Source organism: Kryptolebias marmoratus, linkage group LG14 (genome assembly GCF_001649575.2).
Source record: "Kryptolebias marmoratus isolate JLee-2015 linkage group LG14, ASM164957v2, whole genome shotgun sequence".
Lineage (NCBI taxonomy): Eukaryota > Metazoa > Chordata > Actinopteri > Cyprinodontiformes > Rivulidae > Kryptolebias > Kryptolebias marmoratus.
Window position 1 is genome coordinate 20,246,929 of NC_051443.1, and position 24,676 is coordinate 20,271,604.

Below are 24,676 nucleotides of genomic sequence, written 5' to 3' on the forward strand. Positions count from 1 at the left end.
TGAAAATTGCTGCTGACAGACATTTTGTGGGCAATAAATGTTACTTTAAGGAAAACAAGGTCTTTAATTTATGACGAAATATTGTTTCAACTTGTGTGTCCAGTCTGGATTTATAGAATTAATTTTGTTTTTTCCTCATTATTTGCAAAAAGAAACACTTCATACAGTTTTGCTCAATTTGTTTTTTTACCAAAAAGTTAGGGAAAGTGAAATTAGATTTATTTCCCGTGTTCAGATAGAAAAAAACAAAAAAAAATCTATCCATCCACACGACACTCAAAGCGTAAATTTTAGATGTTTTGATTATTTTGAACAAATTCTAAGCCAATGTCTGGGACCTGGAACAAAGCATTGTCTCTACTGTGAATGTGTGGGAGAGAGAGATAATTAGATCAGGAATCACTTTTAAAACTGCAGACAAGTTAACAGGTGTGTTTTGTGGGTCATTGCTGCTGCGGACCTGCTGCACATCAAAACAAAACAACAACAAAAAATCAATTTCTTGCATTTGGAACACATTTCTTATTCAATATTTTTTTTTCATTTTGCAGAGATGCAGCAGTTTGATCATTCAATTAAAAAAAGGCAAAGCATTAAAATTTGGGATGCCTGTACCTTTGTTAGGACCCACCCCTCACCAAAAAATGGAATTGTAAATAAAAAATTGTTGATTCAGAGCAAAAAGGATACAAAATGGTATAATAACAGTTTCCAGTTGTTGGATTGTCCGTTTTATTAGAACTGTCCCCACGCTTCAGCATCATAGCGGTTCAGAGCAGAGGGTCAGTAGCAGCGTCCAGAGGGGGGGCAGCAGCCAGACAGGAGACGGGGGGAGGCGGGAGGCCAAAGGCGAGGCGGTGTCGGAGGTGCAGGAGCACACCTCGTATCCGTTCTCGGCGTGGTCCGGGTGGCGGTGCACGTTGACTCTCGTCTCCGTGCTTTTAGCTTCCGTGTCCGGAGCGTCCGACTGCATCTCGGTGCAGAGCAGCCAGTCCTTGGCAATGAGGCGGGGGTATCCCGCCTCCACCTCCATGTCACTTCCCGGCACTCGCCAGTACTCCTTCCCCTTGAAGAAGTAGGACGAGCCTTCGGAGACAGAAGGTAAAAAGTTGGAATCATTGCAGTCAAGAGTGTTGCCTTGCTGCTACTTTACAGGACATTTTTCTGGAAATGAGTGGGATTGCTGCGCAGAAATTTACGTTGATTTATACAGGAGTTTATCTGTCATAAAAATCATTTGTTCAAATTAAACTTCTGCATTTTCTGTTAACATCATCAGAAAAGAACTCTTCACAGTCACTCACAAACTAATATGCAGCCTGGCTAAAATCATGCTGGTTTAAAAGCACATTTAATTCCAACTAAATTGCAGCAGCAATGAAAAGTGAGCATGATGATTTCCTATAAACACAATTCAAACATTTTAACCAAAAAACATCTGCAATTAAAGGCCGAGCATTCTTTGAAGGTATGCATATCGCCCTTTCATGCTGTTTTGGTCAAACCTTAAAAATAACATTATGTGTTCATTCACAACTATATGTTGTGATGACTCTCAGCTACTACCATGTTAATGTTTAACTCAGAATCTGTAAGTTGACTGAGTTAGAGCCATTTTTGTGTTAGTTAATGCTGATCACCTGTGGCAGCCATCTTGAGCTGGGTTAACTCCAAAGGTTAATTAGCTGTAAAAGTACATCCAATTATTACTCTCTAAAGGTTTCATTAAAAATCTCTTTAGTGATTCATGACATATTTTGCTGACAGACGAATGGGGTTAACTCCAACACTTAATGCTAAAGTTTTAAGCATTGATCTTGAACAACTACAACAAGTCTTATCACAATATCTGTAAAATTGACTGAATTATAGTATTTATTATATTTTCTAAGATCAGTTAGCTGTGGCAGCCATCTTGTCCTGTATTGGCCCTAAATGTTAATCATCCAGTCATTCTTTCCTGAAAGATTAATTAATTTTGATCCAGTGGTTCATGAGATATTTTGCTAAAAGGCAGGCAAAGTTGACAAATAATTCATGACAAAATTTTCAACAAAGTGTGATGCTGGTTATGGTCATAATTTATGTTCAGTCCTAGAAACTGCCACACCATATCTTAGGCCAATGTTTGTAAAACTGATTGAGTTGTAGCCGTTCTTGTGGTTTTTAATGTAAGTTGGCTCTGGTAGCTATCTTGAATCAGGTTGAATCCAGAAGGTAATTCGTTGTAGATGCACATCCAATGATTACTTTCTGCAGGTTTTATTAAAATTCAACCACTGATTCCTATCATGGTAACAGACGGACACACAAAGACACGCACAAGGGCAAAAACATTATCGTCTGCCTTCGCCCGTTGGCGGCAGGTGATAAATTTGATACGGAATGAGTCGAGAACAAGTTCAGTATTAAAAAAAAAAAAAAGGAAAAAAAAATCTTGGTCTGCCTTAATATAGAGAAAGCTCCACGTTGTAATTATTCACTCCTGCCACATCCTGCAGAATTACGTTAACATAATTCAGACAGCAATTATGTTTGACAGCAATAAAATGGGGCAAACACTCTAGCAACATATGAAAGTAATTTGCTGACAAAGAGTCGAGCACGATGTAAATTAAAGCACAACCTTTACTCTGCGGATACACTTTTATTAATAGCTTTGTAAGTGTTCTACATAATGTGTTTGGTTTTATTCCTTGGCACTAAGAAAGGTGGATGATGATGTAGCTGCTCGTGTTTGTTTGTCTGTCTGTTAGCAAAATATTCAATGAGATTTAAATAAAACTCACAGAATGTAACCACTGGACGTACATCTACAACTGCTTAACATTTGGTGTCAGCCCTATTCAAGATGGCTACCACAGCTAATCAGCCCTGTCGGATACTGAGCTGAGGGTCGGTGTGGTAGTAGCTGAGGGTCTTCCCCAACACATACTCCAAGCACCAACAGGCCACACAAGAGCTTTGTTTAAAACTTTGGCGATCAAGGCAGCCAACAGTTGGCGTTAGTTCAAGAAATGTGAGCTTTATTGTCGTTGTTTTGAGGGGGTGCTTTGGTTTGATCATGATTCAGTCATAGACAAACACTCCAACCAAGTCTCAGATGTTATTCCCTTTGTAATAATTGGATTCAGTACAAAACATCTGAGCTGTAGCCAAAAACTGAACTCCAAAAGGGAAGTGTTGAAACAGTCCTTATTAGGAAAATGTAGGTCCTCATAAATACAGCAAAACACGCACACATGGTACTTTGCTTATGTCGTGTTTCTTTTGTTATATAAAGTTTCTATTTTATGGTATGTACATCACTGAATCACTGAATGTAGAAAATGCATTTGCCAGCAAAAGAAAAGAAAAGAATAGGAAACAAAACAAAAGAAAGCAAGGGTTTATGGGGGATTTTTGCCTTCATAGCTGCAATATTTCATTGCACTGTTACTGATAGAACCGCTGCCAAGCCTGTTCTTCTACTCCAAGCCACTTAAGTTGGAGTTTCTTCTGCAGAAATTTGACGGCTCATAACCTCATCCGTTTCCCCGAAGCTCCAAACACAGAATTTGTTAACTGTCCAAGGCTATCCTTTTCATTTTCTTCATTAGCCAGCGATGGAGACAAACAAGCAGAAAGAGAGTGAGGGAGAAAGACATAAACATGAGATAATATTGTCGCTCATTAATACCAGGCACGAGATAAACAAGAGATAGAGCCAAATGAAGGATGTCCTCTCACTGGTAATAGCTTTGGAGCTCACATAATACAACTCAAGGCCCGTCGTTCTGCAGCTCTTGAGTGAATAGTTTTTTTTCCAGCTATGTGGATGACTAAGAGCTGGTGCCCTTCATTTATATTTCCATGTTCTGGCCTTGAAATAAATGGCAAACACGTCACACCAAACTTTTTCAACAAAATTTAACAGTTTATTTTAGTTAGTTTTGCCTTACTATGTGATGCTGATGCAGGAATAGCCTAATATCTAATTTATAATCTACAGTCTCTAACAGTTTATTGATTGACTGTATAAGCCTGAGAGTACACGGGCATAACAATAACATAACAGCTCTGCCCTGCTGAGACAGGGATTTCAGTTGGACTTGTTAACAACAGATTCTTTAAGTCCTGCAAACTGCAAGGCGAAACCTCTATGAATTGTTTTTTTTTTTTTTTCCCCAGTAGATACCACAGACACTAGCGCTCAAACTTGTGATTATGAAAAGTTCTGAGCAACAGGTAAAACCATTATTGTTCAAATATTTATTACGCAAACTATTTCTTAGTTTTATAGGCTGAGGAAAAGCCAGGGCAAAACCCATTTCAAAGCATTTTATGTACACAGTTCTTAATCCAGGCCAGTAAACTTGAAATTGAACATTGAACTGAACTGAGTTATGTTGGTAGCTGTTTCAGACACTTGAGTAATGGAACCGGTTGAATTAGTAGCTGCTTTTTTATTTGCCACTGCCAGCCACCCAGTTACCAGAGCCAGCTTATCATTGGACATATCAGTAGCTGGCGCTGGCAGAGAAATAACCTCCAGCTACCATAGTCGTGGCGACTGTTCAATAGTCTTAATTTTGTTCTTTTTACTGCGCCATAAGTTTTTCCAGCACTTTTGTTCAAAGCATCCCATTGCTTCAGCTTGGTAAACTTCTTCGTATACTGCAGCCATTCCTTTCTTCATGCACCCAGCTGCCCTGTTGTTGCAAATAACCCTATTGCTGTTTACCAATTGTTCTTTCAGTTTAAGAGATGCTCTCACTCACTTTTCCAGACAGCCCTTTTCCTGTCGAAGTGGCTCTGACATGCAAACCCATTTTTATTTTTATTTTTTTCACCACAACACATCAGTTTCAGACCACAGTTGTTTGTGTTTTCCTTCTCGGTCTAAAGTACCATGGAAAATTAGGGAAAATTAGTCCATTGACTCGCTGCTAGATGCCTGCTTGAGTTCTAAGACGAAGTACACTGGCAGGGGAGTGAGGTTACAGTTAAAAGGAGGAAATGTGTTTCAGATGCAATCACACAAATCAGCAGTGGAGCTCTTTTCTGCGAGCGCTGTGTAAAATGCAATTCAACATTACCACTGAGAGATAACCCCAAAGTACTGATTATTTCCCAGATTCACTGTTTTCCTATGTAAATATTGTCACTTCCTCTCCTCATTTGTTGTGTTGCCTACTTTACTACCACAGCCAGCACTGTGTCTTTAACACTTCCTAACAAAGTGAGAACCATAAATAACTGAAATTGCTCTACCATGCAAATCCCACTGGTACTTTTAAATGGACTAACTTCCCGGTGCTTTTTTAGCTCCTTGTTCTCCCAGTGGGGATTAGGGAGAGGAACCTGAAAATGTCCCTAAGAAAAAATGCGTGTCTGGTAAATTATATTATTTACTTCACCATTTAAAATTCGAGCCAATCGAGCAAAATGGAATAAAAAGGAAGAAGTTTCCATGGTGCACCGACGCACTGTAAGCGTCCTTCTTTGTCTCTGAGGACAATCTGTGAAAGGTTTCTCTCAGCAGCAAACTTATACTGTATAACTAGTTCAAGCAGCTTTCTCAGAGATGACTGATGGCACATATCAAATATGCACTCACTTCCCGAAGTTTTTGATCACACCTCCCAAACCCTTCCAAAAAGGTACAAACACAAGCAAGGTCACCCTGTTTAACGTTCTGTCGCCATCACATAAAGTCCAAGCACAAAGATCTTTTTGTTGTTCGTTTTCTCAAAGATTAAAAGTCCTGAAGATGTCAGAAGTTGCTCAAATAAATTCAAATCATCCTGTTTTGTCTAATACCTACTGTTTTTTTTTATAGAATGAACCAAAGTTAAGTTAGGAGAGGTTATTTAAAGCTAAAACGTTTGAACAATTCTAAGTGTCTACTTGGCCTCTGAACTTCACATATAGTATATCAGTCTGGTAGCATCTATAGACACAAAGTCCAATCTACAGATACCTATCATAAAGGCCAAGGGTAGTGTTAAGTCAAGCTTAGAAGTGAAGTGAGGGGGTAGGAACCATTTTGTGATAACCTGATGACACAGGGACCAGAAACATGGTACACAACACTTGAATGCTGTGGATGGTGCCGACCAGACATGGAAAAATCTGTGCAGAACTGACATTTACAAACCCCAGAGAGGCAGCCGGTAAGAAAACAAACGTTTGAACCAATAATGGTCTGGACTCTGTTGCTTCTGAGATGGTGTTGGAGGTGAAGCCGTCACAGAGCTGATTTCTCTGAAGGGTGTGGCCCAAACATTTCTGCTCTGTGACTTTTGGCATGGATTGATTGGTTTGCAACAATTGTTTAGAGTTTGTTTAATGCTAACTGTCTTGAGATTTATGGGCTCATTGAAGAGATGATGTGAAACATTTGATTGTTGTGTCTTTATGGCATCATGAGATAATGAGAGTATTTTCTTGGTATTAAATTTGATAAAGTTCTGTACATAAAGTACTTGGTAGATTTTGAAGATAGCCATAAGTTGGTTGTAAGTTTAATATTGTTGATGAAAATTTATTTAATCAAGCTAATAGTCTTCTACTTTCACACTAACTTATTTATAAAACAAACATACAGGATGTACTCTGACATGATTGCAAATCTGATTTTTGTTTTGTGTTATTTGCTGAAGGTTTTTCACCAGAAAAAAATACCTGGAAAAAAAAAGATCTGAAAACATAACCTGAACATTGATTGATTGAACATCAGATTGTTTGGTCATTGAGTGGAATCAAGTGAAGACTCTGTGTGAATGTCTATCCCTGTCAAGTGGGGAGCTCAGTAAATAACTTGACAGGTACTATTGCTAATGTCCGGGTACCAAAAGACCAAAGACCCATGGAACAATTTGTTCGGCCAACAAATTGTGTCCTTATTTTTTACCCTCCAGTTGATGTTTTTTTCCCAATTAGTACAAATTGATGACCACTCTGCACCCACGCACTTGGTTATGTACATACCCTTTCGAACCTGCATGCACTGAAGTGTGCAGAGGTGCCTGCTACATGCAATCCTGGGGCGAACAAGGTAGGTATGAACTGGGCTTAGGTGGGTACGATGTAGGTCGAGGTGAATACAAAGTGACCGCTGTCTGGCAGACAGCTTTATGTTTTTACCCAATAAATATGGGTACAAATTGATCAAAACTGCAAAAATATGATTTGGTAGAAATACAAACCGACCTGGAGCTGATTTAACTAAGTCAGTCCATCTCGCCTTCATACATCTATCCCTTCTTTATCAGTTGTGTTTAATATCTTCTTTCCAATGTGTACAAATACCTCCTTCATGTCTAGATTTCACTTATCTTTCTCTCTTCACACACCAGCTGTCCTTTTTGCATTTTATTTCTGTAACAAACTGTTATTGTATTTTCTTCTTGCTGCCATGTCATTTCTTTCTCTCTCTCTTTCCTTGTGCCCGTGTCAATCTCTTTTCTCTTGTCTTTTCATCCCGAGCTGGTGAAACAAACAGAGAACAGGCTTTGATGTGGCTCCAGTTCCCAGGCCCTATGATCTGTCTATGTGCATTTGTGCGTGTAGGTTTACTCTTCCAGGCTCTGTGGTGATAATGGCTGGAGGTGAAGCTGAATGAGAACTGTGCAGTTGACTGGTCCTTTCCGCTATCTCTCTCTCTCTCTTTCTCTCACACACACACACACACACACACACACACACACACACACACACACACACACACACACACACACACACACACACACACACACACACACACACACACACTCTCTCTCTCTCTCTTTGGCTGTCTTTTTCAGTAGCACACACAGACACACATGCTGCTACACTCATCAAAGAGCTTTGAGACCTCAGAGTTTACAAGCTCAGTCAATAGAACACAGCCCACAAAAACACCTGACAGGGAAAGAGCTTCCTTGCATGCACATGGCCTGCAGAGAGGGTTAGGGACATCTTGGCTTTGTGTGTGTGTGTGACCTGGGAACTTAAAAACCAGGTGGTTGGTGTGTGTGTGTATGTGTGTGCATGTACAGGTACAGGGGGTGTTTCAGAACATAAAACCATCCTTGAGCAGAATCCAGATCCAACTTACAATCCAAATAAAATAGGTCTGCTTCTATTCAGCCATCAAAAATATTTAAAATCATTTGATTGCTCTTATTTGTCTGTAATCCAAAGACTGTAGATATTATGACCTTGGTACTGTGGAGCTGCAGAGCATGATTACACTGGGCGAGCTCCAAGGTTTGAGTGTGTTTGGTTCTCTGGATGTGAAGCGGAGTGTTGGCAAAAAAAAAATGTGCAAGTGTGCTATGTCAAAATAACAGATAAAGGTATGAAAAAAACCCAACTCTGTTGGCACACTAACACACAAAAAAACCCTAAAAACAAATGCTTCTAATCGGCACGCTGCAGCTATGCCAAAGAATCATGTCAACTCAAATTACATATGAATAAATAAACTGCATGAATGATAAAAACAGCGTTTTTTCAGGTGAAATGTCTTACCATGAAAGACAGAAGTTTTTTTTTTTAAACTGATGAATAATTCAGTGTTTTTTTTATGTGGTGAGATTATTGACAAACATCAAACTTTTTTTAGTTTTCCTTGGTGCCTCTCTTTAAAGTTATATTTTGAGTAATCCAAGAGGAACAGGCGGAACCAGAACACACAAAACTAGAGAAAACGTTTGACTTTGTGATGTTAACTCACCGTCAGACCACCTCATGGCGTCATCCAGCTGGGACGGCAGCCCCTTCCAGAGGATGCTGTCTTTAGGGTAGCCCAGGTCCATTCTCCTCAGGTGGTCATCGTAGCGCCAGAAGTGTTTGTCCTTAAAGAAGTAGGTTTTGTCGTTGTGCAGCCAAACAAAAGCTGCATCCACTCCATCCACTGGTAGGCCAAAGTCACTGATAGGACGGGGGTAACCCTCCTCCACAATGTTGTCTTTAAAGACCCAGTATTTAAGCCCTTAACAAAGTGGACAAAGAGAGAAGTATATATTAAAAGAGTGAAATATTATATTTTTTTGCTGCTCAAATTTCCCAAAGAAGCTATAACTGAGTTGTTAAAGTGAAAAAAAAAAAAATTCTGTAAATGCTATGTAATGTAAAACTGATGGCATTGTAAAGGTTTGTAAAAGAACATTTGCATGAACCGCTGGCAAAGTTTGTTTTTAGGATGGCAGCGATCCACTTTTATCTTATCCCTGCTTGGACTAGCCATCAGCTCATCTATCTGGTCAAAATTAAACTCTATTTCTTCAAATTGAGGTTTGATCAAAGTACTATCTAAATCAGGTAAGATATTTATCTTTTTCACAGCTTGCTACTTCAAAACATCTGAACTATTGCTTTAATTTGAACTCTTGCCCCCTTTAGTTAGAATTTTATGCAACTCAAAATGAAAAAAAGTCACCAATGTTTAGGATCTAAAAGCTACAGGCCAGTGATGAAACAAAGTATTACACTCTTCTGCAAATAAACAAGATGCTAAAAAATAGATTCACTTTGCAAAGTAAATTAAAGCTCCTTAACCAGACTTATTTTTTAGTGCTGCATCTTCTAAGGTAATTACACATTTAAGAGTTCCTTACAATTTAAAGTGCAATCGTTTGGAAGTGGCACCTTTAAAAAATACTATTTTGTGGTCGCCGGGCCGCTCGTACACTGCATCGACACTGTCCAGGTTGGTTGGGAGGCCCCTCCAGAAGCGATGGATCTGCGCAGGACGAAGGGACACCAGGTGCTTCTCTCGTGTTAGCCGCCAGAAGTACTTCCCTGTTAGGAAAAGTACAAAGTTATTCTGAATATTACAGTTATTCTGAATATTACATTATTGTCTTTTGTTAACTTTACTATAAGACAATACAGAAGAATTTGAGAAAAATCACATAATTAACTTTTTAATGGGGACTTTAAAAAAAAAAGGACACCAGACAATGTTAGAAATAACTCATACATGCCAGAATGAGCAGCGCTGATGTTGAAAACATTTTCAGAAAAATCCATATCTTTATTGTTCCACATGTCAGCATAACTAACATTAAAAATAACTAGTAATGATGCATAAAGTTTCAATTGTTACATAAAAAACACAAGGCGGTCTTTCAAGAGAAATGCCAGCTAAAGTTCAACAGACTTCCCCAACAGTTCAGCTGCTGAAAGTTTGAGTCTGTTTCTCGTTTCTGTTGTCAGCAGGAAGCTTGGGGTCACCCTCCCAGAGGACAAGCATGAAAACCTGATGTAATTTTTGTGTTTTCGAAGCTCAAACGCCTCAGTTGGGTGTCTCCAGCTCTCCCCCCCCCATTCATCATTCTCAGGCACTTTCCTTTATGCTCCCCTTTAATTTAGATTTTCCCCTTTCTCTGCTCATTTAACTTAGTGCTTGTTCTGTTTCCCACACTGCCGTGCAGCTTTGGGCCTGTATGTCTCCCTTTGTGCTGTAGTACCTTTAAAAAAGAAGGCCTCGCCGCGTATCTGGGCCACTGCATCAAAGTGACTGGTGCATCTGTCTGGGGCATCTCGTGCCAGCCTGAGAGAGATCGCAAAAAAAAAAAGGAGAAGCAAGAAATAAATCGAAAACGTAGAAAAATAGTAGTTTACTTCTTTTGGGTTTTTTTTTTTAGTCAAATGGACATTTAAAACATGTAACAGGTAATGTTGTTCCAGTGCTTTAAGCAACATTTATGCTGATTTTTCAACATATTTTATCGACCCACATTTGTTCAAGCTAATCCACCGCTACAATGTGCCTCTGCATAAATTAGCGATACCAGCCTAAACTAGAGAGAAGAACCTATCGGGCAGCGAGATCCCTGGGTGCATTCGTCCCGGGGGGTTTTAAGTGATTTAAAGCTCTGACGTGGCCTGCCTGCCAATGATGAAGCTATTACCGCCACAGGGCTGAGAGTGTGAGCCCGCCAGGCCTTATATTACCAACAAGGGTCCCTATTCAGAGCTCTATTAAAACTACATCACTGCCCAGTGAACAGATTGGTGCCCTTGTCAGGACTAATCTAGCTTTCTCACTTGTCGTGTTGTGATGAAGATAGCAGGAAATAATTAATGAAGCCAACAAAGGTGTGAAAACTGGAAACCAAACTGAAGGTTTAGCTGCTTCTCAGTGCTACCTTAGTGTTTATTCCATTTCTTTTAACCATAAATATGCTTCTTTAAACCAACAGCTATTGTAGACTTGAAGAATAAAATCAGTTTTATGGTGTGTTTGTTCTTTTGCTGGACTTTTTTAATGAGTACCTCAAGGTTAGAGTGGAGAAGTTTTGTTGCATAACTGTATATACAGGCACTTGAAATGAAGAAATGAACAACATTTTGTCTAATTATGCTTGAAAGCAGGTGTTGGAGATGACGCTCAGCTACTACCACACCATAATTTATATCTGCAAAAATGATTTGGTCATAGATGTTCTTGTTTTTGTTAAGATCAGTGAGCTGCGGTGGGCATCTAGAATTGGGTAGACTCCAAAAGATAATCAATTTTAGGGATAAACCCATTACTTGTTTCCTAATAGTTTTATTAAAAATCCATCCGGTGGTTAATGATATATTTTGCAAAAAAGAAGGCCAGACAAAAGAAACAAACACAAAACAGGCTAACTATATGACTGCTCGCCCTTAGCATCAAACCACCTGTATTGGACACTTGGATAAAGTTTTTTGATTGCCCTGACTTCAGCTTAAAGTAATAATAATAATAATAATAATAATAATAATAATAATAATAATAATAAACTATAATGAACAGTAAAAAGGTTTATTTGACTTTGCAAAAATTTATGTGGATGCTTGCTTTTGCCAATTCAACCCCAAAGAAAAACCAAGCAGCACTGATTGTGCTCCTACGATACTTCCTGAATTGGCCGAGAATACCAAAAATTGCACTGGCTCAATTTACTTTTATTGACATTCCTGTCTGCTGCACTCCCCAGGCAGTGTCAAACTGGATAAAAATTTACTAACTGAATATTGAAAGGAGTGGATTTCCACCAAACAACCCGACTGATGATGCAAGACTTCTGCGCTTCCACTAATAAGTACTCTCAAGAAGAGGAAGAGGTTGAAATGGATTTTTGAACATTATAGAAATGAAGATCCATCTTTTTATTGCGTGAGCAAGATGGAGAATAATCCTTTTATACTTACAGGACAGTGGATCTGTTTTCAGGAAGATCAAGCAGGACGGGAGGCTCCTGGGTCTGAGAGGGGTTACCTGGTTGATTTGTGTGAGACACGGAGTCTCTGACACCTACAGAATGATAATAAATACTCAGTTTTTTAAAACGCATCATAGATCTGAGCTACCTCATCCATTCTTTATGCCTTAGCTCACCATATTCTCTCATTCTTTCCCCTTTAGGCAAGCTGTAAACTGTTCCCATCTTTCTCTTTTTCTGTCCTTAACATTAACACTTCCTGTACAAAGGTGGGGTGGAATAGGGTCACATGCTATAACGAGGGCCAATTAACTTCTTCCGTGTTTTTATTAAATCAGTATTCATGCTCGATGAAGTTCATCAACTGCAGCTTCCTGCACGAGAAGGCCTCTGTACCTCGAGTCTCCCGAGCTGTCCCCAATACACAAATATCCCTATCACAGCCCTAAGAAAACACATAACAACAGCAGAGGCTCATAACTCAAGGCCAGAAGAGGAGGATGGCGTGAAAGCACTTAAGTGTTGGAGGAATTAGAATTTGGCCCGCATACATGTGCATGATATAAAACTTAGTAGCTATGACATTTACTGTTTGACCAGTGGGAAATGACTTGGGTTTATTGAGGTGCAAAGAGGTGAGGAACAGAATTATTAAGGGATTCATGAATTAAACAGACTTTTTTAATCTCATATATGCTGTTGCTTTCAGATTGTTAAGGTGCCCTTTAAAGCTGCGTGGTCACTCTGCTTTATGTTTAAGCAGCATTTTCTCAGTACCAAACAGACATGCAATTTTTTTTTTCTGTGTGTATGCATCCTTTTTGGAATTTTAGAGTCTAAATAATAATTCAGATTTAATGAGAATGCACCCTTTCTCACCTCTCCCCATTTCATATATGAAACACTCATATGGACAGTTTTAGGCCTTGGCTACAATCCTCATAATATATTTTTTATAATTTACATTTGTCAATAATAATAAAAGAAAAGCATGACTCCATGCTTATTCATACCATAGAGCTGCCAGACACGGACTTTGTCCTCATAGGGTAGATCGTATTTCAGAGGGTCTCCCACAGGGCCTTGGTAGTACGGTCTCATGATGGACTCCATGGCTGAGGTGTGGACCAGGCCGATGGCGTGACCGAACTCATGGACTGCAACCACGAACAGATCCATCCCATGAGAGTCTGAAAGAGGCAAAACAAAGGAGTCAATAAACCCCACTGTGGTGGAAAATGTGCCTATGAAATAGAGAAGGGATTTTATATTTTCTTAACTGTTATTATAGTACGTTTTGCTTTGAACACACGTATTCAGACCTGTAGCATTCAGCACCCTACTAATCAGGTTTTATGATTCAATAACCAGATGGAAACCATTCTTCACCTAAACATACATGACAGACTCATTTAGAGTTCACCAAAAAGGCACCCTGAGAACTTGAACATACACTCACACCTCACATTAACACACTCACTCACTCACATCTAAAGACTGGGACTTGCACTGTGCTGCACTTTATAATGTCTTTATCTATTCACTGCTCGACAGTTTTTCATTACCACCATTCGATATGCTGCTGACCTGTCAAACTCTGTAAATTTTGTAAATTGGATTACTTTATTGTTCTGTAAGTGCGAACCCGTAGCTGAGAGCACCAAGCAAATTTTTGTGTTATGCATAATGACAACAAAGATTCTTGATTCTTGAAGAGCTTTAGCATAAAAATTCACTGACCCAATTCAACAAAACTACATGATCTGGTTACAGGACAAGAAAAGACGTATTTATTTGAATAACACTTTCTGAACATGAGACAATTCGGTGTGCTTCATGTAATTACCTGATATTAAATAGGCTTGACTGAATAATCACTGTAGCTAGCAGTATTAGATTTAAAGTTACTAAAAAGTTACATTATTGCACAGAATCATAGCAAGCTAAGATCATGGGTTTTATTGTACGCACATAAATGGTTTCAAGGCTAAACAACTGGATTGTTTGAATTCTGGATCATTTGCAAACACATTTTGTTTTTATTGTGACCAGTAGCCTAGCTTGATTGTCCATTTGTGATGAAGTATGGTTTAGCCACAGATGATTAATCCCTTGGTAACATCAGTAATAACAATGACCTCTCGGCTATAAGTCTGTACGCTATATTGATTCTTTTCGGGAACTTTTCGTCTGCTTTTGAAGCAAATGACAAGGTATGATAGACAGCTCAGAAAACTGAGCACTGCTGGGTATGTGTTGTAGTGAGATATCTAGGGTAATACTGTCTAAGTCCCTGAGCCGCCAATCAAAATCCATTTGCAGAAAGACACCTATAGAGGCCACATGCGATTAAAGCACCTTCCCTTCATGCTTGGCCAAAACATGAAAACAAGCCCTCAAAACTCCTTGTCTAAGTCTGAGAAGCAATCAAAACCTTGGGCTTGGAGACTCAGATTTGCAAAATTATAAAGCGCTAACACATTGTGCGGAGCTGGCTTATAGTTCCTCAGTGGCTTGGCTCAAGTCAGCATTTAGTTAACCTCAGGTTGGCTTCAGCCTGGGACATGCAGCCATGCTCACAGTATTCACCTGGGGTATCCAGGAGACAAACGCCGACTCTAATCTACAGAAGCACATGGTGCAGGTGAACAAAGGAAGGATGAGGGACAGAGAACAGGGGCTCAGTGCAGAGGATCTACCATGTCATGGTGTTTATGGCCGGTGTGAAACTGACAGAATAGATGTGACGCCCGAGGACAGAGTTGAAGCAGGGAGAATTGGGTGGATGAGCCAGATTCGTTTTGGAAGCCAGGAAAAGATGGAGAGACAAAGTAGAGTTTTGTGTAGCTCTGAAATCTCTAAGGCTCGAGCTTTGTTCTTCCAGACACACCAGTGACCCATTAAGTAGCTTTTTTTATTAACTCAAATGCTCTTATTGCACAGAGCTGAGAACAGACTAAGAGCCTCATTCACTGTACCGACTTCATTCCTGCAGATGTAAGATGAAAGGAATTACATTTAGGTTGACATAGGTCAGAAGGACATACCTAGCAATCTTTATAAATGAATAGATGAATAACCCAACCAACAAATGAATCACATCTTTTCTTTGTTGTTCTAAACTTAGCTTACAAAAGAATAAAAAAAAAACATCAGTAGATTTAAATCTGTAGTTTTTCCGCTTAACATTTCAAGACTAAATGAAGTAATGGTCCCTGCTCTCTTGGACTCCACAAACTAATTAACAAACTCCTTCTTTGGTTTGTCACAACTTTAGCTTTTGATAATAAGTGGAAATGTTTTGCCAATGCAGATAAAAATCTACAAGTGAAATCTTGTTTACAGTTGATGTTTTGTCCAACTAAGTACGATTAGGAAATTACGAAGACCTCTACAGGTACTGTTTTAATAAGATAAATAAATAAATTAATAAGAAAATATTGCTTTGATGATACAGAAAAAAAAAAAAACTGTTTCAGCAACACAGAGATTTCTCGATTTCATACAATGCAATGACAAGAAATGAGTTTATATGGATCCTTTAATTCTCTTGGTAAGAAAAGCTCCTTTTGATACAATCATGTTACCTCTTTGGTCTCCAGAAGTTGAGGAAGCAGGAAGCCTGAGGTCTCACATTTCTTTCTAATATGAATTACTGCAGTGATGTGGTCTGTTGTTGCACCATTTTGATCTTCTCTTTATGCACTAAACAGATGACCAATACATGAAACCTTTGTATATATATATTTTTTTATTTGTAAACTTTGCAAAATCTCATTATTAGGAATAAAATTTGACAAAAATACACAGTGTAAGTTAACAAAGATGGCATAAAGGTAGCATGTGGATTATATTTAATCTAAAATCAGTGAATGAAATCTGTTAGATTTAATTTACTATGTTATATTTGCTGCATCTACACCTAAATTTTCACCTTTAGATGATCTGATCAAAAATAAATGATATAATATTAATTACTCTACTAAAAAAAAATCTGAACAACACTCTGGTAAAGTACTAAACAACCTAAAGTTGACCATATTTTAAATATTATCACTTTTTACGACACATTTTCTTTCATAACTGCCTCTTTACTTTTGAGACTGAAAAAAAAAAGGGACAAAATGATGAGGTAAGGCAAAGTAACCTTAATGTTCCTATAGCAACACATTTTTATCCAACTAGGATTTACAGACTTGAAACGAGACCCTCAACAATGTCAGTCTCCTACTCTTAATTTATTTAGTACATTTTAGCTGAATATTATGTTCGACTTGAGATTCAAAGTGACGCCTGCACACATGGTGGATCCAAGTCGTGGCACAACGGTGATGATCGTTGGTGCGGAAAGACCAAAAAAAGGGAGTGGTTACATACAAAACTGACCCACATGTAGATATTTACAACAGGGTTGAGATTTAGAAATAGGAACATGGCATTAAGATGCACATTGAATGCTTTTATGAATCTGAGCTTTTGCTACAAACTCCTGACCTCACATTCGCTCTTAGTGTGGCTCTTATGCTCCTTTTTTTGTTAAGGTGTCTCTAAGATTCTTCTGCATATAAAAAGCACATCCAAAACAGTGCTCCCACCCACACTGAAAATTTTCACCTGCCTAATGATGCTTTTGTTTGAATCGGGGGGGTAATGATTTTGCAGAAGCAGATTGCGGGCTGAGTGATCATTAATAAATGCAATCTGCTCTCTGTCAACGCAAAACAACACTTTCCAGACCTCCACTTATTTGATCTTGCTAAGACTCCACCTCTCCAACTTCTAACAGATACCAGCACTATCAATCTGCTCAGCAGGGGGGAGCTATTCTACTGAACGTGCTGCTTAATTTCCACTATTCAGCATCGTTGTACGCATTAGGAGATGAACTTAGAGGACCTGGATTTAGGGTCCCACTGAGAACAATCAACCAGGAAACGGGGGAATTGAATAAGCAAAGGCAATTATTCAGCTACGGATTTGTATGATAAGCTCTTTTTATATATATATATATATATATATATATAAATGATTACATAGCTGCACAATCTGCTGAAGCACTTTTTGCCTTCAGGTTGACCTAACAAGGTTACATCTTTTCAAGGCATTGTCTAAAAAAAAGTTGCAAAGAACACCAATTTAGGAATCTGATAACTTCCTGTAGTGGGGAAATGCATTGTCTTATAGGCAGGTGGAGATGTAAAAGCAGTAATACGGCATCTGCTGAGCAACGTCTCACAGAGACGCTGATGACGTTGGACGAGGATGTTAGATAGCAGCAAGGTGAGACCGGCAGAGTGTGACGTGAAGAAATTAGGAGCTGTTTAATTAACTTCTTCCCCTGAGCCCCGAAGCATCAGTCTGACAGCAACAGCGTGGCAGAGAAGGCAAACTTGACAGCTAAACAAAATGGGAAAGTCCAGAAGGTGAGCAGAACTTCACTCCAACACAACAAAGAGATTCTACAACTTATTACATATATTTAATGAAACTAGCATTCCTTGAAGGAATGTATATCACCTGCCTGTCGCCTTGCATGCTAAAGTTTGAAACAAAGAACTCGTGTTCTCATTTTGCACTCAGTGTTTGGACTCTCATAATACATTTTTTGCTCAACATCAACATGTAAATTTGTCTGAGTTACAGACTTTTTTTCCATTTGGTAAAGTCAATCAGCTGTGGTGACCATCTTGACTCGGGTTGACTTCGAAAGGTTAAGCAGTTGTTGATGTAAATCCAGTGGTTGCTTCCTCAGAGTTTCATTAAAATCCATTCACTGGTTGATGAGATATTTTGCTGAAAGACGGACACACGAACATGCACACACATATAGACACAGGTATATTCACCTGCCTTTTGTGGCTAGCAATAATTAACCTTTAACATAGCAAATTGCTTGTTTATCTGCTAAAAAGGTGCTGTTATGAATTAAAAACACACTCTTAAAAGGATTACTCAGTGGGCAAATAAGGTACCCTTGAAAATCCAAAACGCTGACAACAGTTGAAAGAATTCAACCTTTTTAAAATTTCCTCTATGCTGAAGGCCAACCAGTAGCAAAAGTGTCTGAATTATTTATGCCAACAAAATCCACATTATCTTTAAAATTAGCTTTTAAAATGCCATACAAGCTATAATGTTCATCTTAATGGAGTTGCTGGTGTGACTTAGTGGTTGTTACAACCTATTTAAGATAAAACTTTGACGTAAATTACAGCCGTACAGAAAAGCTTATACGCCTGACTTTCTCCTGCCTTGCTCCTTTGTTCCCTTTAACGAAACCTACATCTATGCAGCTGTTGGTGTCCCTGCCTTAACAACACACGCACACACACACACACACACAGGACAGGATCGTCTGCTTGTCCTGCCGCTGCTGCAGCGTAGAGGGAGGTCTGATTCGAGCAGATTGAGCTGCTGTCCTGCAACATATGGTTTACGGCTCCGACAGCCCAAAACAAAGGAGGAAGATCAACGCGGGTCCCGGCCTCATCACACACACCAGCTGGGTTAGAAAACACAACTACACCCCTCCGAAGAACAATCAATTCCCTGGGCTGAGGTCAAAATGCTGGAATATGTTAACCAGCCTCTGTCTTTCTGTGCAAAACCAAAGAGCTTTTGTATCGTTTTTGCTCATTTCTTATACTCGTCTCAAAAATCACTTAAATGATCTAATGCGGGGGAGTAAAGATCAAATGATTTACATTACATGCACATGAACAAACTGTATGTGAATTATTCTTCAAACAGACTGTCAAACATCAACATAGCCGCACTGAAAAAGCGATATCATGCTACAGAGTTTGCTATCTGACATTAACACGCATACGTGGCCTTTGAAATGTTAAATTGCATCACAGATGATGCCAGCGGCGGCTCTGAGCAAGAAACAAAAAATATGTGTTCTGACAGTAAAGTTACACAGAAGAAAAAGGCAAATATTTCTCTTCCTGGTTAAGCATTAGGTCACAGCTTTTGTTTGACCATACAATACAACTGTAAACAAAATGAAACTGATGGTATTTTAGCACCACAAGGTATGCTGAGAATATTTTGAAAATTCAATACAAGACATCCCAACATCAATGTTACTTAATTCTATAGTTCGAACAGATTTAGAAAGGATACTTTATCATATGTAAATTGTAAATGGCTTGCACTTATATAGCGCTTTATCTAGTTTATCAAGGACCCCAAAGCGCTTTACACTCCAGTCCTTCACCCATTCATCCACACATTCACACACTGATGGCGGTAAGCTACATTGTAGCCACAGCTGCCCTGGGGTGGGCTGACAGAAGTGAGGCTGCCATCACACCGGCGCCACCGAGCCCTCTGACTACCACCAGTAGGCAAGTCGGGTGAAGTGTCTTGCCCAAGGACACAACAGCTGAGACAGCCAGAGCGGAGGCTAGAACCAGCAACCCTCCGATTACAGGACAAACCCTCTACCTCCTGAGCCACTGCCGCCCATATAGTATATATATATATATATATAATGTACAGTCTGTTGTTACAGTCTGTGTGTTTTTCAGTGTTTACTATTTTGTTTTGGGGTCTATTTTGTCGTCACGCCTATTTTCTGTTCAGATTGTTCGTTTTAGTGCCTCCTTGTGATTCCAGTCATTCTTAGTGCTTTTCCTCAGTGAGCTTCTGCTCCTCAGTCTTGCCTCTCCCACTCACACCTGTTCTCTGTTTTCATTAGTCTCACCTGTCACCACCTACTTCATCAGCCCCAGCCTACTTAATCCTTCAGCCCTCACTACTCATCAGTCAGTTACTCTGTTTGTCTCCCTGCCAGTTTACTTTGTGCCTCTTGTGGATTTGTTATTTGCTGCTGTTTCGCCTTTTTTTATTTCATTAAATACCTTTTTGTTCATCCAGTCTGCATCCCAGTAATAGCATATAGGTATACAATAATGTAGAGATATTAAACTTAGGATATAGAAAATATGCAATGGGGTCCCTCAATGACCAGCTAAGTCTAATTTGGATCCAGATAAGATGTTAAACTTTAGCTGAATAAAATTATACAGCACTGCTTTTCCCACATTTACAGAAATCCATTTTAGGAGGCACAACTTTTCTTGCATTTACGGTAATTCCCATGTCTGGCTCGTGGTTTCTCTTTGCTTAGAGAAGCTGCCAGCCTAAGGAGAGGTACAGACCTGGAAAAGACAGCATGGTGAGTGAAGAAAACTAGCCTGGCTGTTTTTAAAATCAGGTTTAAAAATACATATTCTGGACCTTTGCAACAGAGTAATTTCTTTTGGAGGTTATGGCTTAATTTTTATTGAAGACCACTGAAAAAAAGCTATATAATATTAGGATATAAATATATAATAATAATATATAGAAATATAATAATATTATCTACATATAGAATAATGTAGATATAAAATATATATTTTAAAGCTTGTGGAGGCTCATGAGAGTCCTTAGAGGCCCTCAAGTTGAAATTTCTGTCAAATTTATTGTCAGAAGCAATTAAATAAACCATGCAACATCAAAACCACGTCTTTGATGTCTAAAAACTTTATACATTTCAGATGAGGATGACACTAAAACTGGGTAATGATATTATACATCAAAAGGTGGAGTTGCTATCAAGTCTTTTATGCAGAAAGTTTGCCTAAAAATTTAATTTGAAACACTATAATGGATGAGTAGAGCATCATTTGCTTATTTCGTTTTGAAGTTAAGGGAACTTTATGCCTTTTTTGAGAATGATTTATAGTTAACAGCAAAGCAAAAATGCAATAGCATCAAAGGTTTGGACCTCCCTGCAACATGATTTGACATTAAATTTAGGATGAGGAGTTTTTTTTTAACCTGATTTCAGTTAGATATATGGTATATATTATATATATATGGTACTGAACACAACAAAAAGTGACTTTTTGTTTTTAAAAAGGAGACAAGTCCACCTAAAAAATCCAGAATTTACAGATGAAGGACTCCCATCAGGTGTTTAAACTCCTTTCTCAAAATGTCACGAGCATGCAGTGTTCCATACAATGGAAGCACTGCACAAGAAAGAAGCTAATTCTGATCATAAACAGGGAACCAGCTTCCAGTCACTGTTTATACAAAACAAAAACGCCCATGTTGTCACTGCAGCTGCTTCATAAAATGATAAAGTGCTGTTTGGTTGCCGATCAGTCTCTTTTGCTCCCATCTTCAAGAGAAAAAACTGCCAGATTTTTGTCCTAAAATCATCTTTCATTCCAGAAACAAACCATTTTTGGGACTCTGCGGGTGAGGTGAGGGGTTGTTGGAGGTGATATCTCCTGTCAGACTGTCTGATCCTGTTTGATTCTGTTGCACCAAGCAGGAGAAAAGCTTCACAATAGGATTAGAGGAGGAGTAATGATCCTTCTCATGTTACAGTTCTTTGCCTCTTGCTTATCTTCAGAAAACCTTTTGGTGATAAAACAAAATGGTTCGAATAATGATTCTTGTCCCACTCGGATGCTAAAATTTTAGAATTAGCTCAATTAAAACTGAAATATAAAACAAACCCCAAACACACACACATACACGCACTAGCAAATGCTTAATAGTAGGTGTAATTAGTTCAAAATAAGTTAAGAAGTCCACACATTTCCCCCAGATCTGTTTTTGTCTTGAAACCAGACTTTATTTAGGCTGACTGGATGTGTGCTTTACTTGTTAATTCACAAGAAGCCCTTACTGTAAACTTCTTGGATCATTTATCACTGCCACAACCTCTTCAGAACTTACTGGTGCTGGAATTGAGGAGGTTGTGCTGACAAACCAAACAATTCAACAAGCGTGTGCAAGTTCACGAGTGTGAAATTAGGCTGCTCTGATTTTTGCTTCAGTGTACTTTGTAGAAAAATAAAAAAAAAAAGTACCAGAAAAACAAAAGATTCTACCAATCCTAAAAATGACACTGTTATTCTTATTCTGTTGCACTCCACTTGAACTAAACTGACTCTAAAATTTAATTAAATGTATATCCAATAATTACTTTCTGAAAGTTCCATTAAAATCTATCCAGTGGTTCATGAGATATTTTGCTAACAGACAGACAGAGACAAAGATGACTCCAAATAGTTAATGGTAAAGTTTCAAACAAAGATCTTGCCCAGTCTTTTAGTGCTCACAGCACGAGTTGGGGATCAATAACAGCTAAAACCACAACAAATTTTAGCTTAACACCTTTAAAATTAACCAAGTTAGAGCCAGCTGTTGTTGTGTTTTCTAAGGACAGTTGGCTGTGGTGGCCATCTTAGCACAAAAAGTAAATTCAGTGAATATTGCCTGAAAGTGTTAATAAAATCTGTTCAGTGGTTCATAAAATATTTAGGTAACAGACAGACACAGACAATCACAAAATCGCCTTAAGGCGGTGGGCGATAAAAAGATTCCCCAAAAAAAACCTTTGGAAGATTGTGACATGTTTGAGCCCAGTATACATCACACTATCTCTCAATCTCCTCTTATCATTGTGACTCTCTGCCATCCATCCATCATCTAAAAGGAGGGGACAAACAGAGGCAACAGACAGAGAAATGAAGGGTCAATTTAAGTTCAGTCATCCAGATGAAAGCAAAAAAAGCAAGTCAGAAAAGAGGAGCGCCAATGATTAATGCTGTCATTTGCGTGACAGTACTGATGCCAGCTGATGCATTCAGTAGACTAGATCATTCCACCCAGTTATTACATCTGGATGAATGGACCCATAATGCTACCCCCACATTTTTTCTCTATTTCTCAGTACATCTCAAAAAAAGAAACAAAGGAAGCCAGCGGACAAAAAAATGAGGGTGATGCTAAGTGAGAAGAAAAGGGTCCTGCTTTTATTTGCACCACTGAGCACACAAAAGATGCTCTGAAATTTACACTTTAGAATAAAATATTAGGGACACTGAGTTTTGCAGAAGCAGGGAATATATATATATATATATATATATATATATATATAATAGGTGAATGAATGATGAAGTCTCAGATGGATATTCTGACTATTCTATTGTTAATGAGTAAACATATGAATAATCAATCAGTCATTAGAAGTGGCTCTGAGACAACAGGACTGCGCTCGCTCGGTTATCCAGAAGCCCCTAAGAATGAAGGATATCTCTAATATAAGCTCATCTATTTTTGATTGGCAGATCTGATTGTATTTTAGTCAGAGCCGCCATCACCATGTCCTCATTTCAAACTCGCACATCTCTCTCGGAGGGTAATAAAGCGCTTTCAAAACATTTTGATGAGGAGGAACTTGGTGGGATCATTAAGAACCGTGCACAAACCAGTTTATTAGCCCACACCGCTCCAAACAAAAACACTCTAAATGAATGACTTTGATTGGAATCATCACAGCTTGTGACAGCGTAAACAACGATAACAATAAAGTCAAATAAGTAATAATTCAAATGAATTATAAGTGAATCACATCAGCTAAATAAAAGAAACTTTTGTATAGTTTTTTTTTTTAAAGTCTATTGTTGAATCATAGCTTTAAATGACATTATATTCTACAGCACAAACTAGCACCATCAAAATGTGCTGGAGTGACTGAAATCATACAGAAATTACATTTATAACACAAATTTACTTTTATCATTTGCTTTTTAAAAGACAGATTTATAATTTAATGTCTTTTTCATAATGACGCCTCCCCTGACCGAATGCCCCTGAGGTTTGGGGGTGAACCTCTGCCCCGCCCCTCTCCACTTTCCTCTCCTTCCACAAGCAAGGCGCCTGCATGGCACAGGACAGCGCCCACTTCCCAAATTGACTACTCAAGCAAAGAAAACTGATAGAAATGACAGCTAACTTTCTTTGTGTTTCCGAGTACTTGTGCCACCCCCGACAAGATGCTGCCCTGAACGGTGAGCCATATCGCCCATAGGTTGATAGACTGTTTATTCTCATGTTAGCTACCCATAAAACAAACAGGCTGTTATCTTAGTTACATATATGTAAAAACACAAAAAATAAACATATTCCCGGTTTACAGTGGGATGCACTTTTATTATTTGTGTACAAAAACACAATTTCCTTAATCACTTCGAAATATGTCAGGTTTTAATTGTTTTACCATGATCACTATTCTCACAGCAGAACAAAAAATCAACAATCTGAAGGTTACTAATTTCGACAATACGCCTTTTTTGAAACGTCTTCTGGCAGCACATTTAAACCTGGTAGGTATACCATCTGCTCATCAATAAAGTGCTAAATGTTTGTGTGTGAATCCAAAACACTGACAAACAGTTCGATCCTGACCATTTTATCGTTTATCTTGTTATAATTACCAGTGAAAATGTTGAAATAGACTGATTTGACGCTGGACTTTTAAATGAAAAGTAAGCAGTTATTGGAAGATTGGTCAAAGCCTTCATGAGCAGTTTAAATGTACAAGTGAGACATTATCTTTGCTCATGACTGTTGTCATGGAACCAGGGTGTTTGTTTTGCAACAACGTGGGTGGTCCGCGTCAAAGTAACAAGCACATCAATGTACCAGCATTATAACAA

General features: G+C 38.6%; 1 protein-coding gene and 1 long non-coding RNA gene across 3 annotated transcripts in view; one reads left to right on the forward strand and one right to left on the reverse strand.

Annotated features, from left to right (window-relative positions):
* LOC108232529 (matrix metalloproteinase-17-like) overlaps nt 1-24,676 on the reverse strand; it is a 68,212-nt gene continuing 43,536 nt past the window's right edge. The window contains exons 5-10 of the mRNA XM_017410402.3: nt 13,178-13,354; nt 12,154-12,256; nt 10,440-10,522; nt 9,616-9,768; nt 8,702-8,959; nt 1-1,086 (exon numbers count right to left, since the gene is read on the reverse strand). Coding sequence (XP_017265891.1) covers nt 761-1,086; nt 8,702-8,959; nt 9,616-9,768; nt 10,440-10,522; nt 12,154-12,256; nt 13,178-13,354 — 1,100 coding nt within the window. The 3' untranslated portion in view covers nt 1-760. The remainder of the gene's footprint in view (nt 1,087-8,701; nt 8,960-9,615; nt 9,769-10,439; nt 10,523-12,153; nt 12,257-13,177; nt 13,355-24,676) is intronic.
* LOC112450337 overlaps nt 3,963-24,676 on the forward strand; it is a 51,536-nt gene continuing 30,822 nt past the window's right edge. For both annotated transcript variants that reach the window (XR_003038909.2, XR_003038911.2), the window contains exon 1: nt 3,963-6,155. This is a non-coding gene — a long non-coding RNA (uncharacterized LOC112450337). The remainder of the gene's footprint in view (nt 6,156-24,676) is intronic.